Raw genomic sequence first — 18,184 nt, forward strand, 5'->3', positions numbered from 1 at the left:
CCTAAGAAAAAACCTCCAGGTCCAGATGGATTTATTTATTTATTTATTCATTCACTTATTTATTTATTTATTGCAAGGCAAATGGGGTTAAGTGGCTTGCCCAAGGCCACACAGCTAGGTAATTATTAAGTGTCTGAGACAGGATTTGAACCCAGGTACTCCTGACTCCAAGGCCGGTGCTTTATCCACTATGCCACCTAGCCACCCCCAGATGGATTTACAAGTCAATTCTAACCAACATTTAAGGAATAATTCCAATTCTACATAAACTATTTTTAAAAATAGGAGGAGTTCTACCAAAATTCCTTTTATGACATCAACATGATGGTGATACCTAAACTAGGAAGAGTCAAAATAGACAAAGAAAATTATAGACCAGTCTCCCTAATGAACATTGATCCACAAATCTTAAATAATATTTTAGCAAAGAGATTACAGCAAGTTATTACTAGAATAATACACCATGATCAGGTAGGATTTATACCAGGTAGGCAGTTCAACATTAGGAAAACACTCAACATAATTGAATGTATCAGTAACAAAACCAATAGAAGTCATATGATTATCTCAATAGATGATGAAAAAGCTTCTGACAAAAGAGAACATTCATTCCTATTAAAAACACTGTAGAGTATAGTAATAAATGGAGTTTTCCTTAAAATAATAAGCAGTATCTATTTAAAACCATCAACAAATACTGTATGTGCTAGGAATAAAAGAGCATTTCCAGCAAGATCAGGGGTGAAACAAGGATGTCCATTATCACCATTACTATTCAACATAGTATTAGAAACATTAGCTTTAGCAATAAGAGAAGAAAAAGAAATTGAAGGAACCAAAATTGACAATGAGGAAGCAAAACTTTCACTATTTACAGATGATATAATATTGAAGTTAGAGAACCCTATTTTTTTTTTAGTATAAATTTGCAAATATCCAACAGACAATTAAGAAGCTACTGTATGTGTAAAGTGTCATGCCAGATTCTAGGATACAAGGATGACAGAATGATAGTCTGTCCTCAAAGTGCTGATAGTCTAATTGAGGAGATGATATGGCATATTGTAGGTATGGTGGGGCAAAATTGAATGAGAAATTTGAGGAGCAAGAAAACACTTTTTATAAAAAATTTATTTTAACTTATTAACAATATTAAATACAATTAAAATTTGGGACAAAATTTCAAATAAAACTATACACTATTATTCTTAGTCTTAAATTTTCTGTCATTGTAGTCATCTTCTAATCTTCTCAATGCTCTTCACTGATTTTTTTTAAATAAATTTTTTATTGATATCATAAGTCACTATATTTTCCCTTAGGACCCTTCCTCTCCTCTCCCAAAGAAAGAATCATCTTATGTTACAAATAGCATTTTTTTTTTAAAGAAAATAGAAGAAAATGAAAAAACTGGCATAATTTATTGATCTAAAAACTCTGGAAATAATGTGCAATGTGTAACAATTAGGAAGCTCCAGCTCTGCACAGGGGTGGATTGGAAGCGGCTTCTTGTTCTTTATAATGATGCAAGGTTCATTTTTGATTTTTGAGTTTGTCATTCCTTTTGTTTACATCTTTGTATTGACTATGTAATTTGTTAACTTGGCTCTCTGCTCACTTCACTTTGTGGTAATTTATCTACATGTTTTCCGGGTTCTCTGTATTCATTACATTGATCATCTCTTACAGTACAGCGATAATCTGTTACATCTTCTTATTATGAATCTTTACATTTTTCTATGTATTGTTCATATTTTATGACATATATACACCTTTGACTTAGACAGTGTTGGGAATGTATTTTGTAATGGGCTTTTATCTTTGGACAAATTCCCTAATGCCAAATGATTAGTCACTTTCCCTCCTGTACCTTAAGGACTACTAGTTTGAATTCTCCTTAAAGGCAAATACTTTCTTATTCATTTTTCTATCTCCCTCAGACACCAATGGGCACTCAACAGTTATTGAAGTCTTGTAAATTTTTTAGTGTTTCATATAGTTAAGACTAAGGCTAATTTACAGTAATGTAGCTAAAGGACTACATTGCTTCCTCTTCTTTTTTCCCTCCCATTCAAAGTCTAATATTGATTTAAAATCATTATAATCAGGATACTTTATAGCCTGTAAAATTTTAATTCCAATGTCTGTTTCTTTATCTTTACAAAGCCAGGATAATATGCATATACAACTTGTTTCCTACCTAAACTATCCTCAAGATGAAGGGAATTGCCCAGTTGAGAAAAATAAAAATAAAACTCTTATAACAAATATAGTCAAAAAAAGAAAATTTTCCCATATACTTTATATCCAAAAATGTATTTATCTCTTTCCTCTCCCTGAGTCCATTATCTCCATTTGGAGGTGGATATCAGTCTTCCCTGTTGGTTCCCTAGAACTGTGAATTGTGATTACTTAGGTTCTCAAGTCTTTCAAGTTTTCTTAATGAGGCTGTTATTTTATAAATCGTTATCTTAAAATATTTTGGGGGAGATGATACAAATAGAGGAGAGAGGGTTGTTGTTGTCTTCCTTTCTTCCACTTGGTCTCAAGCTAAGCCCACACAGTCATTTCTGAGTCCTGATTGACTAAGAGTGAAAGTAAAAAGCAGTTGTTTCTATTTTAGTCAGAAATCCTAGGGTCTTTCCTTCCTCGATTTTTTTTTTTTTATTTTTTTGACTATGAAAAAGAAACATTCTTTGCTTCATTTTTCTTACCTAGCCTTAATCACTGACTGGGGTGTCTTAAATTGAGATTTGTTAAAGACCTTAGTTTAAAAAGGTCTAGGTCTCTCACAGCACCCAGGGCTGTCCTTGTTTGTCCAGATCCTTATCTGGCCTCTGGGCCCATATGGAAAATGAGACTGATGACTTTGCACACCCTTCCTCACGTAAATTCAACTCACTTTTACCTCATAGCATCACTTCCAGATGTCATGGTCCTCTTTGAGAACTTTGAAGGACAGCAGAACACTAGGGGATTTAATCATATAGGGCCTTCGTATCTTTTATAATGTTAGTGAGGACAACTCATTTTGGTTATTGTAACTCTTCTATTAACTGAGTTTCAAAATATTGAAATAAGCTTCAGTCATCTTATTCTGTCAACTTTGTTATTATCAACAAGTAAATCATAGTTTGTTTTTTGGGGGGGGTTGGTTTTTTATTTTTTGCAAGGCAATGGGGTTAAGTGGCTTGGCAAGGTCACACAGCTAAGTAATTATTAACTTTCTGGGTCTGAATTTGAACTCAGGTCCTCCTGACTCCAGGACCCATACTCTATTCACTGTGCCACCTAACTGCCCCCATAAACATGCTTTTTTTTTAAAAATACTTTATCATTGTCTCTTTCTCTCAATTCTCCATAATAGCACTGTGGTCATAGTCAAGCCTCCTCTTATCTTTCCAATCTTCTTAAACCTTATTCCACTATAAATACTCTTAGATCCAGTGGTCTCCTGGCTATTCCATGAAAAAGACACTTCATCTCTCAAATTTGCACATTTTCTCTGGCTTTCCCCCATTGCTACAACCTTCTCCTCAGCTCTGATTACTAACATCCCTATCTTCATTTAAATTTCAACTAAAATTCCTACTTCTATAGGAAACCATTCCTAACTCCTCTTAATTCCAGTGCCATCCCTCATTTAATAATTTCCTATTTGTTCAATAGCTTGTTCTGTATATATTTGTTTGCATGCTGTCTTGCCTATTAGATTATAAGCTCCTTGAGGTCAGGCACTGTCTTTTGCATCTGCAGTGTGAACCATAATGCCTGTTACATGGTGGACCCTTCATAAAAACTGATTGATCTAAGCCCTCAAGAGTTCTCTCTTTCTCACCTACCAAGTCAGAGCTCTTCACTTTGACTTTCAGGGTTTGCCATAATCTTTCAAAACAGTTTGCGCACTCTTTTATGAGCATGTCATCTTCACTTTTTCCTTTATGCCTCCATCAAGTTCACCTTCGCCTAATTCTCCCTACTTCTTTAGGGATGAATTTCAGTTCTATTTCTTATATGAGGCCTTCTTTGACTCTTCTGGTCCTGAACTCAAAGAGCACTTCACACTTCTCCTGACTCTCCTCCTGCCAACTGCTAGTGGTCTTTCATCATTCTTTTGCTTACCTACTTTCTGTTTAATTGAGTTTATAATCTTTACCTTTATGCTGCATATATTTTTATATTACTTGCTATCTCCTACCATGAAAATGGAAGCTCATTGAGAGGAGAAAGAGCTCACAGTCCTCAACTCAAAGCATGGTGTATCAGAGGTGCTTAAAAAGTTATTGAATAACTCGGTGATGGATGATTTTTATCCTTTTCCCTGTTCCCCTCCCCCTTCTGGACCATATGCTTCTTCAGAACAGGGATTGTGTGTGTCTTCTCTGCTCATCACTACATCTGGAAAAATGTTGAGTGCATTAACTTAATGGAAATGCCTCATTATTGCTGTTAGATTTTTAAAAAGTTGCTGCTTCCATGAAGCCTTTCCAAAAATGATTTCTCCATTCTATGTCCACATTTTATAATTCTGTAAGGATACTGTATCTATTCCAGCAGTGATCTGTAGCCTAGGTTGACAGCTTTAGACTTTAGTCATGTTGTCTTCATACCACTTTGCATGATCAGGTTAAAAGTAGAGGGGGCTATCTTTTTAGTGTGAATGAAATTTTCAAGGCTTGTTTTTTTTCTGTTTGAGCAGCAGATGTTCCTTCCTATGATTCATATGTTTCAAGACCTGAGACAGTATCAGGTGGATGGCCTATGGAAGCCCAGGCTCCTTCTGACCTATCATCTTTTGTCTTCCTGGAAGAGTCTCACCCTCAGCCTCTGCAACCCACAGCAGGTGAGTTGGCAGATCTTTTGTACATGCTGTTAATGTTCATTTACAATGCTACTTAAAGTAATTACTGGTGACCATCCCCTAATGAGATAGCACTTTTGAATTTAAAAAAAGAAATAAACCCTCAAAACTCCACTTCTAAAGTTTTGAACTTATTTTACTTATTGCCCATCAAGAGGAATTATGTTAAATATATTTCCTTGAAATAGAAGTACAAAATAATCCACATTTATGTCCAAGTTTCTAATTCTGGTTTGTTTTATTTCCTCTGATAGAGGAAAGGATGATTCACAGAGACTGTGATCCCTCCTGCATTTTATTGATTTCAATGATAATTTTCTCTCCTATTTTCTTTTACTAGCTACTTTTAGGAGCTATGAGAAAACAGTTAAGATTGCTTTAACTGACAAGCTTAGTTAATTTAACCATGAGAAAATCATCTACCCTTTAGAAAAAGTATTCTATTCCTTGAAAAAATTAACTTTGATTTGCATTTCTCTAATCAATAATAATTTGGAGCTTATGACTCCAAAAAGCTTTAATTTCTTCAACTGAAAACTGCTTGTTCTTATCTTTTGACCGTTTATCAATTGGAGAACAATTTGTAATCTTATAAATTTAATTCAATTCTCTATATATTTTAGAAATGGGGGCAGCTAGGTGGTGGAGTGGATAGAGCACCATCCCCGGAGTCAGGAGTACCTGAGTTCAAATCCAGCCTCAGACACTTAATAATTACCTAGCTGTGTGGCCTTGGGCAAGTCACTTAACCCTATTGCCTTGCAAAAACTAAAAAAAAAATGGTCCTTTATAGAAAATATGAGTTGCAAAAATTGTTTCCCAGTTTTGTTACTTCCTTCTAATCTTGGTTACATTGGTTTCATTTGTACAAAAGCCTTTTCATTTAATATAGTCATTCATCCATTTTGTAATTTGTAATGTTCTCTGTCTCTTATTCATAAACTTCTCCCTTCGCCATAGATTCAACAGAGTATTTCTTGTTCTTTTAATTAGTCAATGATAATACCATTTATGTCTAAATCTTGTATCCATTTTTATCTTATTGTGGTAGGTGGTGAGATGTGAGTCTATGCCTAATTTTTGCTATACTATTTTCCAGATTTCCCAGCAGTTTTTGCAAATAGTGAATTCTTATCCCAGAAGCTATTATCTTTGGTTTTGTCAAACAGTAGAGTACTGTAGTCATTTACTACTGGGTTTTTTGTACTCAATCTAATCCACTGATCCACTTCTCTATTTCTTAGTCATACCAGTCAATTTTGATGACTCTCACTTTATAATATAATTTTAGGTCTGGTACAGCTAGACCTCCCTTCTTTGCAGTTTTTTTCACTAATTCCCTTGATATTCTTGACTTTTTGTTGTTCTAGATGAATTTTGTGAATCAGTAGATTAGTTACAAAAGAAATATAATAAATTAGAAAATTGCTAATTTGACTATATTATTTTGAAGATTTTTGCACAAATGAAACTAATGCAACCAAGATTAGAAGAAGCAGAAAGTTCGAAATGATTTTTACAGCTAATGTTTCTGATTCTAAAACATATACAGAACTGAATTTATAACAGTACAAGTCATTTTCCAGTTGATAAATGATCAAAAATTTGAACAGGCAGTTTTCAGATAAAGAAATGAAAACTATTTATAGTCATATGGAAAAGTGATCCAAGTCATTATTAAAAATTAAAATAACTTGAGGTACCACCTCACACCTATCAGAATGATCATTTTCCTTTTTTGTCAACTTAGACAATGTTGGAGAGGATGTGGGAAAACTAGGACACTAATGCACAGTTGGTAGAATTGTGAACTGATTCAACCATTCTGCAGAACAATTCAGAACTATGACTATAGGGCAATTAAAAAATGGGAAAAATCTTGCATGTTCAAAAATATTTATAGCAGCTCTTTTTATAGTGGCAAAGAATTGGAATTTGAAGGGATACCCATCAATTGGGTAATGGCTGGACAAATTGTGAAATAAGATTGTGGTGGAATGCTGTTATTCTTAAGAAATCATGAGTGGCTAGACTTTAGAGAAGTCTTGAAAGATTTGCATGATGATGCTTAGTGAAATGAGCTGAATCAGGAGAACATTGTACACATTGAGAGATGATCATCTTTGATGGGTGAAACTCCTCTCAGCAATTCAGTAATCAAGGAAAATCCTGAGAGACCATTTACAGAAAATGCCATCCAGGGGTGGCTAGGTGGCGCAGTGGATAAAGCACCGGCCCTGGAGTCAGGAGTACCTGGGTTCAAATCTGGTCTCAGACACTTAATAATTACCTAGCTGTGTGGCCTTGGGCAAGCCACTTAACCCCATTTGCCTTGAAAAAAAAAATACCATCCAGAGAATGTTTTTTTTTTCCAGAGAAAAAACTTTGAAGTCTAAATGTAGAGCAAAATATATTATGTTTACATATTAAAACTTCTTTTATGTTTTTCTTTCTTATTCCTAGTTCCCCCCCCCTTAGTTCTAATTCCTTTTTCACAATATGACTAACATGAAAATATGTATAACTTTTTTCAATTGTTTTCTGCCATGGGAAGGTGGGAGGGCAAGATGGGTAGAACAACAGTATGGAAGAACTCATAAACTTGCAAATGGATAAATGTTGAAAGCTACCTTTGCATGTAATTTGAAAAATAATATAAAATAAAATTGAAAAGATTAGCTTTGAAGCTCAGAACTTCCATGATGGTTATTTATGCATTTCAATTTCTTTCTTTTTTTTTTAAATTAGAACCAATCAAGGAGACAGAGATGGAGGTAGAATTAACTAAGGAGGCATCATCACTGAAGGATGTGGAAATGACCCTCACCCCATCCATGGAAGTAGAGAAACCACCCACAATGGAGATGGCACCAGACCGGGAAGTGAAGAGTGAACCAGCTGTGGAGGTGGCATCAGTCAAGGAGGTACCAGATGAACTTGCTATGGAGATGGTATCAGTCAAGGAGTTAGAAGATGAACCAGTTATAGAGGTGGCATCAGTCAAACAACAGAAAGATGAACCAATTTTAGAGGTAGCACCAGACAAAGGGACTCATGCAAAACAAGACACAGAGATGACACCAACCCAACAGACCCAAGAGATACCATCTGTGGATATGGAATTGGCCAAGGACACTGAGGTGGTAGCGGCCAAGGACACCGAGGTGGTAGCAGCCAAGGAAGCCCAGTTGGCACCAGCTATTGAGTTAGTGATGCCAGCTGTGGAGATGGAACCAACCAAGGAAGCCCAGCTGACATCAGCCATGGAATTGACACCAACTAAGGAGATAGACATAGTAACTACACCAGCCCAGGAGGTGAAAGTAGAAAAAACAAATGAAGCCCAGAGATTGACATCTCCCCAGGCTGATGAAAGTCCAGTTTTCATGGCCTCACCAGGTGGGGTGGATTACTATATTTTGTATATTTTTATTTTTTGTTCTTTTGAGATTCAATTTGAAAAATTAGCCAAAGCTTCTACACCTGGATTGTAGAGTTAGTTTAGGCAAGAAATATATATGTATATATAGAGAGAATTGGAATTCCCTCATGGGAAGAAAAGAGGAAAAAAATACATGTGGTAGGATTCAGAATGATCCTGTATATGTGAAATGGCTGTGGCTAGTCATTTGCCTCTTTCTCTTTTAGACAGTGGAGATCAGAATAAATTTTAGTGTTTGATTTTCTCAGAAATATAGAGATTAAATATGGAATTAGAAGTTTTCTTATTCTATCATTTCTCTCCAGAGAGAAACATGATTTTTTTATATGAGTCAAATTCAAGAAAAATAGACAGAAAATCAGTCAGTAAACACTCATTAAATACTTACTATGTATCATGCTCAGTGCTAGGAGCTGGGGATGAAAAAAAAAAGCAAAAGGCCTTCCCTGCCATTAAGGAGCTCACAAGATAATGGGGGGGGAAGACAACATGCTTACATATCTAGAAAAAAAGTCATGTTGGTATAAATAGGAAATACTTTAGAGAGAAAGTAATAAATAAAGAGGATTTAGGGAAGTCTGTTTGTAGAAGGTAGATTTTAGTTGGAAGTCCTGAATAACACTAGTTGTGGAAGAGGAAGATTTTTAGACCTTGGGGATAGTCAGAAGGAAGTCCCGGGAACCAAAAGATGGAGTGTCTTGTTCATTGTTGAGAAAGGAGTGCAGTAACACTGAATGAAAGAATGTGTTTTAGGGAATACGGTATAAGAAGTTTGAGATATTATAAAAGGCTTGAGCATTTTTGTCTTTGATCGTGGAAGTAATTGAGAGCCATTGGAGTTATTTTCTCCATCTTTGTGATGAAAGATAGGGAATGGACTGAGATTTAGTAGGATGCAGGGGACAAAGTAATAGGGTAAGACTTAGGTAAGCTGTCTTGATTTTTTGATTAATAGGTCAAGAAGAAGAGAGATGGCCTGGGAGTGATTGTTGTAAATATCACCTCCTTTGAACATGGAGAAGGTACATTTGTGGGTGATAGCAAGATCAATTGTGTGATTATCTTCATGTGTTGCTGAAGTGAGAAGAAGAAAGGTCATGCTATATGAGTAGATAAAGGAACTGATTGATGAGATGATTGAATGAGAGTCAGTATAATTAATTTTTTTATCTTAATAGTATTTTTTTCTAATTACACTTAGGAAAAAGACTGAGAAAAATCAAACATATACAAATAAAATCAGTAAAATTTTCTCTGGCATTCCCTTTCCTCTTGCCTCCCCAAGATAGTAAGCAATCATAGGTTATTCATGTATAATTATATTAAATTTATTTCCATATTAGTCATACTATAAAAGAAGAATCAAAACAAAAGGAAAAAAACAAAAAATGGAAATAGTATGCTTTCATCTACATTCAGATTCCATAATTCCTTCTCTGGAGATGGTGACATTTTCTTTTTATTAATATTGTAAAATATTTTATTTGTTTTCCAACTATATACAATAGTAGTTTCTACCTATCATTTTTGGTAAGGTTTTGAATTTTTACACTCCCCCCTACTCCCCACAGAAGGCAATCTGATAATCTTTAAATTGTTTTATGAATAACATTTTCAACATAAGTTTTTTAATTGTCTTTGATCCTTGTACTGCTGAGAGGTACTAAATAATATTACAGTTGATCATCACGCAGTGTTGCTTTTACTGTGTGCAATGTTCTCCTGGTTCTGTTCACTTTACTTAGCATCAATTTATGAAAGTCTTTCTAGGTGTTTCTGAAATCATCAAGCTCATTATTTCTTATAGAGTAATAATATTCCATCACATTCACACAACACAATTTGTTCAAGTATTACCCAATTGATGGAAATCCCCTCAATTTCTAGTTGTCACCACAAAAAGAGCTACTATGAATATTTTTGTACATGTGAATCCTTTTCTCCTATTTATATCTTTGGGATACAGATTTAGAAGTTGTATTCCTGGATCAAAGGATATGTACAGTTTGATACAGCAGGAGACTAAGACTTTGATTTTTTTTTTTGCTTGGTTTCCATATTTACAAAAAAAGTACAAATATAAAATTTCTGTTGGAATTTGGTAAAGGTTAAAAAAATAAATATTGTAGAATTAAAAAACTGAAATGATATAGTTATTTTCTTTAAAGATAGTCCCTTTCCATGATGATTCATGAGGAATTCAGTGTGGAAGGACATGACCTCATTAAGCATTTCCAAATGTGAAGGAGTTTTTGCTAAATACTTTTTACATATCAGAGACCTGGAAGGTGTTTTCATTTGATAAGACTCTTCCTTAGTTTAAAATAGGCTTTAGAAAGCACTGAAGCTTTAAAATGAACAGTTCAAGATATTCCATTTTTGAAATAGTAATGCCCTGAACCACATTCAAACTTTTAGCTTTTCTATTTTTCTTTTAGAAGAAAAAGTCAGCTAAGTCATGAGCTGTATAGCTTTATGACTCCTAAATGCAATTAGAGTATAAAGCTATTGTTAGTCCTTCTGAGTCATATTAGAGAGCCTTGTGGTAGCTGAAGAGGTAATGAAAATTTACCTTGGATAGAGACTATTCTTGCCTTAATTCTGGTATTCTGTTCTGGCATGGAATTATGATAAAATTCAATCTTTTTTCTTACCAGAATCTGATTGGTCTGGATATTAGAACCCTAGATATAGGGAGCTTCCTTTAAAATCTTTGACAAAGTCAGTCTTTTTTCTCCAGTTTGGATGCCATTAGCTAAGTGTATTAATTTGATTCTTTCTTTTTTTATTTAAATATTTTATTAATTTGTTTTTCCAACTATACACAGTAGTAGTTTTTATTAATCATTTTCTTTTGCAAAGTTTTGAGTTTTAGAATTTCTTTCCTCCCTCTCTACCCGACAATAAACAATCTGATAAAGCTCTGTATTTATAATATGCTAGACATAGATCAATATTGAACATGCTATGAGAGAAGAATCAAATCCAAATAGAAGAAAGAAAACATTAGAGTGATGAAAGAGATGGAAAACCATCAACATAATTGACTTTCAATAACAAACCTTTTAATATTTCAATAGATGCTGAAAAATTTTTGACAAAATACAACTCCCATTCCTAATAAAAAACACTAGAGACCATAGGAATAAATATGTTCCTTAAAATGATAAGCAGTATCTATTTGAAACCATCAACAAGCATTATATGTAATAGGGATAAGCTTGAAGTATTCCCAATAAGATCAGGAGTGAAACAAGAATGCTCATTATCACCTCTATTATTCAATATTGGATTAATTTTATTTTTAACAGTTGGCTGTGAAATTGGTTATTTTAGTTGGTTACATTAGTTATTTGGAGAACAAATCCATTAGCACAATTTCTTCTTCCATCAGGAAGAGACAGGTGTACAAGTAGTATAATTTGATTTTTATTTGTTTTTTTAAATCATTTATTTTTCCATCTATATACACAAACATTTTTAAATTACAAAATGTCCTTCTACTATAATTTGATTTTTAAACAATGTGCTACAATGATTATTCACCTTCATAGTAGGTATGTTGATCTTCACATCATAATTCAAGGACCTCTAAGGGCCTGTTACTGAATGGATTTGGCAATACTTCTTGAAACATTAGATCTATGCATTTCAATCCTGACAATGGTTTATTATTCAGCAAAATCACTTAAATTCCTTTTGTTTTAATTCAGCTACTATTTCATTGATATTGCTAGGAATGTGATTTAAACACTAATAAAGCCATATACAAAAAACATTGAATGTTAAACATAATCTATTCACAAATATTCATTGAGATCCTACTGCTGACTGACTGAATAGAATATAAAAATATAATCCTTTTTCATATGTGATTATAATCTAGGTGGAGACAAGAAAAATTCCTAAAAATATAATTAACAGTGAGTACTGAACATACCACTTGCATTCATTAAATGTTAATGATTGCCAAAGAAGGAAGATAGAAGTAAATTTCTTCCTTAGGATTTATTGAAAACTAGTATGTGCTCAGTGTTCTTGTAGTTAAAAGAATGGGTATGTATCCAAATGACATTCTGGTTTCCCTTGTTGAATATCCATATGGCTTTTTTCACATGTTTCCACAATGAATCAACTGAATTTCTTATTGCTCTGTTTTCAGAGTCTCCTAAGATACTTGGTATGGAAGATTTGCAACTACCACAAGAACAGAAACTTCAGGAAATTGTTTCTCCAAATATACAACCAAGGACAGATTCCCAAGTGGCTGATATGAATCATTTTGAACAAACAGGTAAATAAATGCTAGACTTGTGGAGAACAAGCTTTAGAGATTTGGGGTATAGATCCAGGAGTCCTAAATTTGGAGACCTAAAGCCTTGATGAGCTTCTTTCATTATTAGTTTCTTACTAACACTTTTAGTAGCTGTGTGACCTTGGACAGATTCCTTTGATTTTTCTTTCCTGCAAAATAAGGAGATTGAACCGAATCTCATAAGGTTTTCTTCAGTTCTAAAGTCCAGTTCTCCTGACTTTGGACTGCACTACAAAATTAGGGACAAAATAAAGACTTAAATAGTTCTGTCTTCTTTGGACCTAGATAAAAGGATTAGAGACTCAGAGTTGAATGGAACCTCAGAGCCCAGTCTGACCCTTTATAGATGATGAAATGGGAGGCCAGGGATGTTAAGTGACTTAACCTTAACTCACAGGTATGTAGGAGCCATGTAGGAGAATTTTCCAACTCTCAGGCTCTCCATATATGTGAGATTGATAATGTAAGGTAAATATAATTTAATAATAAAATTGTTAATAGTTGCTCAGTTATAGGATGTTGTTATTGGACCTATTGGTCACTTGAAAAGGTAAAAGAGAACAAGATGCACATGAACAAATATGGGTATGAGAATCAAGATTTTATTTAGCATATAAACTAGACTAGATAAAATGCCATTAGAATTTTATTTTGAGCTGATAGGGTAAATCTTCCTTATAAGTCATATTTTTCTAATTTCTCTAATTTGTCTGCAAATTTTATTAAACATTATTAAAAACAACTGAAAACTTTTGTGCAGCTGAAAAATATTGCATATGTTAATTTGTTTCTGGAATGTGTATTGTAGCAGAAATCATTCTGAAGTTGTATTTAGATTCCTCTTAATATCGTGAGAAATTGAATTGAAAGCTACTTATTCTTTTAAAAGATAAGGGATTACCAATTAAGTTGACTGGTCTCCCCCTCATAACAGACCATAGTATTCCAAGTGACCAAATTGGTATAGTTTTTTTTTTTTAAATTTCTGGAGTTGGTAAATTTTACATAATTCTATCCTGGGATGATTAATAATAGACCTTATCCTTCTCCATTGGAGTTCTTAATGGGATAACATTTTTACAGGATAACCAGTCTTCTTTGTTTAGCAATCTTAGAATCTATTTGCAAACAATTTAAATTACCAAAACTAATAATTCTTGAATGAGTTTAGTTTCACATTCATGCATATTTTATTATTTGTAGAAGTAAAACCAAAGCTTTGGTTAAAGAATTCTAGTAGTAAAATTGATTTAAAAAAACAATAACAAAAACAATTTTGACCTCAGACACTTAAGTTTTGTGACTTGCCCAGGGTTCTTGCCATGTGAATACTTTCCATTCAGTGTTTTAGTCCATCCCAATAATTAACCTTCACAATTGTTCTCTTCATTTAGTACATATTTACTGAGTGTGCACTGTGCAAAACATTTCTTTTTCTCTATTCTCAACTCCTGCCTTAATAATGGGTACTAGAACAATTATATTGATGATACCTCAAATACTCTTAGCTTCCCATTTAACCACATCATATTTCTCCATTCTTCCTCAGCTTAACACTATGATGGCCATACCTTTGATCTTGTTCTTTATTATGATTTTGCTGTTGTTGTTTTAAGGACAACAGCCAACATTTATATAATGTTTTAAAGGTTCCATTGTACTTTATATACATTCTCTCAGTTTCCACATGTGTTCTACTTCCATGTTTATGAATTCTGAAATTTTTGTGTCTTATTTATAATCTTTAAACACACCATTTTCCCCTAAGTATTATTACCTTTAACCCTGTCCTTCATTCTTCTGACTTGTGATCCTTTCAAACCTCAGTTTTTTTGCAATATGTATTTTCCTCTCTTTACAATTTCAACTATTTGGTCCTGCTGTCAACCTTGGTTCTTTACTTTTACTAATCCTACTTATGTGATCTATTCCTAAAATGGATTGCAGTGTCTTTCTCCACAACATCTTTAATATATGTCCCTTTTCCTTTACTCACATCTTTTCCTATGCTATTATCTTAGCTTCTAATTGGTCTCCTGTCCTTAAGCCATTCCCAAATCTAATCTGACCTGCATTCAGTTGCCAAAGTGATTTCCCTAAAGCAAAGGTCTGATCATTTTAAGTCTATCATAGTTGATTATCAACCCATGTTGTTGTTAGTGTGTACAGTGTTGTTTTGGTTCTGCTCATTCCACTCAGCATCAATTCATGCTAGTCTTTCCAGGAATCTCTGAAATCCCATCCCTTATAATTTTAGGCATCCTCTCAGTTTCCAATTCTTTGCCAACACAAAAAATGCTGCTATGAATATTTTTTCCATGTAGGATTTTTGCCCCTTTTCTTGATCTCTTTAGGATATAGATCTGGTATTGGTATTATAGGATCAAAACATATGAACAGTTTTATTACCCTTTGGCCATAATTCCAGATTGCTCTCTAGAAAGGTTAGATCAGTTCACAACTCCACCAGTAGTACATTAGTGTCCCAGCTTTCCCACATCCCCTCCAAAATTGATCATTTTCCTTTCTAATCATATTGGCCAATCTTAGAGGTGTGAGGTGTCTTAAACAGAATGTTTTAATTTGCATCTCTAATCAATAATGATGCAGATCAGTTTTCACGTAATCATAGATAGCTTTGAATTCTTCATCTGATAATTGCCTTTCCATATCCTTTGACCTTTTATCAATTGGGGAATGATAGAAAAACTCAAAGGTGGTATGGCAGAAACTAAGCATAGACCAACATACCAAGATAAGGTTGAAGTGAATGCAGGATTTAGACGTAAAAGGTAATATTGTGGGGCAGCCAGGTGGCGCAGTGGATAAAGCATTGGCCCTGCAGTCAGGAATACACCTGGGTTCAAATCCAGTCTCAGACACTTAATAATTACCTAGCTGTGTGGCCTTGGGCAAGCCACTTAACCCCATTTACCTTGAAAAAAATCTAAAAGGGGGGGCAATATTGTAAGTCAATTAGAGAACACATAGTTTACTTGTCAGATCTAATCTATGGAAAGGGAAGCATTTTATGACCAAAGAAGAGATAGAGACCATTATAAAAAGCAAACTGGATAATTTTGATTATATTAAAGAGTTTTTGCACAACAAAACCACTGCAACCAAGATAAAAAGAAATGTAGTATGCTGTGAGAGAATCTGTTCAATGAGTGTTTTTTGACATAGAACTTGTTTCTAAAATATATAGAGAAATGAGTCAAATTTATTTAAAAAAACCAGATCAATCCTCAGTTGATAAATGATCAAACAATTTGGAAAGACAATTCTCAGATAAAGAAATCAAAACTATAGTCAAATGAAAAATTGCTCTAAACTGTTATTTTCTTAAATACTCAGGAAGAACCCTTGCTTTCCCAAAGCTATAAGTATTCAGATTCTTTCTTGCTCTGAAACTGTGACCAAGGTCTCCACCAGCTGCAGGTACTAGTCCTTCTCTTTGCCCTTGAATTGCATATCTGCAATACCAGGTTCTGCATCTAGTTCCAGCGAAGGGTCCCTGAAATCTCATCAGAACTAATTATCCAACCCTGTTACCATCTCTGGGCTATGAATTCATGAAACTGCGTTTAAAAAAAACAAACAGAAAAATAAAGTCCTTATATGTATTGTTGTTATTGCTTAGTTATGTCCAACTGTTCTTGACCCTATGGACTATGTTACCCATGGGGTTTGCATAGTGAAGATTTGCCATTTCCTTTTGCTGTGGATTAAGGCAAAAAGATGTGACTTAGCCAAGGTCACCCAGTTAGTAAATAAGTGTCAGAGACTGGATTTGAAATCAGGTCTCCTTGACTTCAGTCCCAGCCCTCTATTTACTAAGCCATCTAATTTTCTTCACATTTATGCATGATCCAAAAAATAAAACTCCTACATTGTCTCTGTCCAATTATGTATATTCATCTTCTTGCATTTCCCTCTGAGACATGTTTTACTCATGATTTATCTCTGTGTCAGTTAGAGTTCTAAATTTTTTCAGAATGAGAATGATGCTATTATATATTTTTCCTAACTTGGCTCTTCATCATTTCTTAGAGGTCTTTAGAGTTTTCTCTGAAGCTTTTTGTTATTTTTGGGGACACAATAACATTTATTTTTGATTTTAAAAACATTGGGGGTTTTTTTGGCAGTGTGGTTAAAGTGACTTGCTCAAGGTCACACAGCTAGGCAAATAATAAGTGTCTGAAGTCGGATTTGAACTCAGGTTGTCCTGACTCCAGGGCTGGTGCTCTATCCATTGCGCCACCTAGCCGCCCCCTATAATAACATCTTAATGAGATTATTGCTAACTTTCAAGAGTCATTTTGGTCCAATGATGAGTTTAAAAGCAAGATTGTAAGGGATTAATAAGAGTGAGAGGACCAAAAGCAGAGATGGTCTTGCAGTATATGATTCAATGTTCAATAAAGTTGCAGCTGTACTAAGAGCCAGAGAAGTCAAAGAAGGCTGTCAGTTAAACTGATGTGTAATCCTAATATCCTTCTTGACTACTTACTCTCTTTTACAAATGCCAGGTCATTTGAATTCTACTTGGAAATCATCTCTACAGTCATCTCCTCTCATTTATATGACCACTGGACCATTCAGGCCCTTCTTAGCCTAACCCTTGAACTATTTCTGTGGCTTTATCCTGGTGGTCTTTTTTTTCCCCCCTAATGTTGTGTCTTCTTGCTGTTGGGGAGACAAAGCCCCAGTGAAACAGCTCTTCCATTCAAGCAGCTTGTAGCTTACTTCAAAAGACCAGCACATACACATGTACACAAAACAAATACAGAGTGGGTATTTGTGGAGCCACTAGCAGTATTGGGGGCCAGGGGTGGTAAAGGGGAAGAAGTATGAGAAAAGGGTTTAATGTTAGGTATTGTCTCTTAAGTTTGTTGTTGAATTTTGGAGAAAACTTAAGATCCTAAGACAAAGAGAGATGAGACAAGATTGAGTTCCAAGAGGAATAGCCAGCTTGTACAGTGTCATAAGGAGCTGGGGATAATAAGGTCAGTTTGCCTAGACCATAATATGTATGTGAAGGGAGGTAATGGGTCAGAAGATTGAAATGGGTTGTTGCATTCAAATTAGGGCGGAACAATAGAGTTTATACTATATCCTTGAGTACCCTTAAGAACCATTGAAGTTTAAATAGAGGACTGACATGTTTATCCTCATAAAATGGAAACAGAACAGACATTATTATGTCAATGAGAATGTGACTTACCCTGAGCTGTAAAGCAGTAGTGGGATGAGTAGAATTTAAATTGCCTGATTTCCTAATCAAGCTTTCTTCGCATTGTTCTTCTGTCATTTTTATGGCTTATAGGTATGTATAGGCACATACACAGATTAATATTTAAGATTTTGATGGCATTATTTCATTTGACTTTTGCAGCTCCTGTTCCTGTAGCTGAAGTGAATCCTTTTAAACCTTGTCCTGAGAATTCCCCAGTTTTACCTACTGAAGGTAAGAGGAAAAGGTTTCTCATGGCATCTGGCTTTAACAAAAGGCCATTGAATGGATGACAGTGGTAGGTACATTTTGAAAATAACTATTTGTACT

At 34.4% G+C, this 18,184-nt stretch overlaps 1 protein-coding gene across 9 annotated transcripts in view; it reads left to right on the top strand.

Moving 5' to 3' along the window:
- The window catches only part of MAP4 (microtubule associated protein 4), a 223,737-nt gene that overhangs the window by 141,103 nt on the left and 64,450 nt on the right, over window positions 1-18,184 (top strand). For all 9 annotated transcript variants that reach the window (XM_074197700.1, XM_074197696.1, XM_074197701.1 and 6 more), the window contains 4 exons: window positions 4,700-4,843; window positions 7,610-8,260; window positions 12,466-12,597; window positions 18,017-18,088. In XM_074197700.1, the coding sequence (XP_074053801.1) occupies window positions 4,700-4,843; window positions 7,610-8,260; window positions 12,466-12,597; window positions 18,017-18,088 (999 nt within the window). The remainder of the gene's footprint in view (window positions 1-4,699; window positions 4,844-7,609; window positions 8,261-12,465; window positions 12,598-18,016; window positions 18,089-18,184) is intronic.

This window comes from Macrotis lagotis, chromosome 8 (assembly GCF_037893015.1).
Source record: "Macrotis lagotis isolate mMagLag1 chromosome 8, bilby.v1.9.chrom.fasta, whole genome shotgun sequence".
Lineage (NCBI taxonomy): Eukaryota > Metazoa > Chordata > Mammalia > Peramelemorphia > Peramelidae > Macrotis > Macrotis lagotis.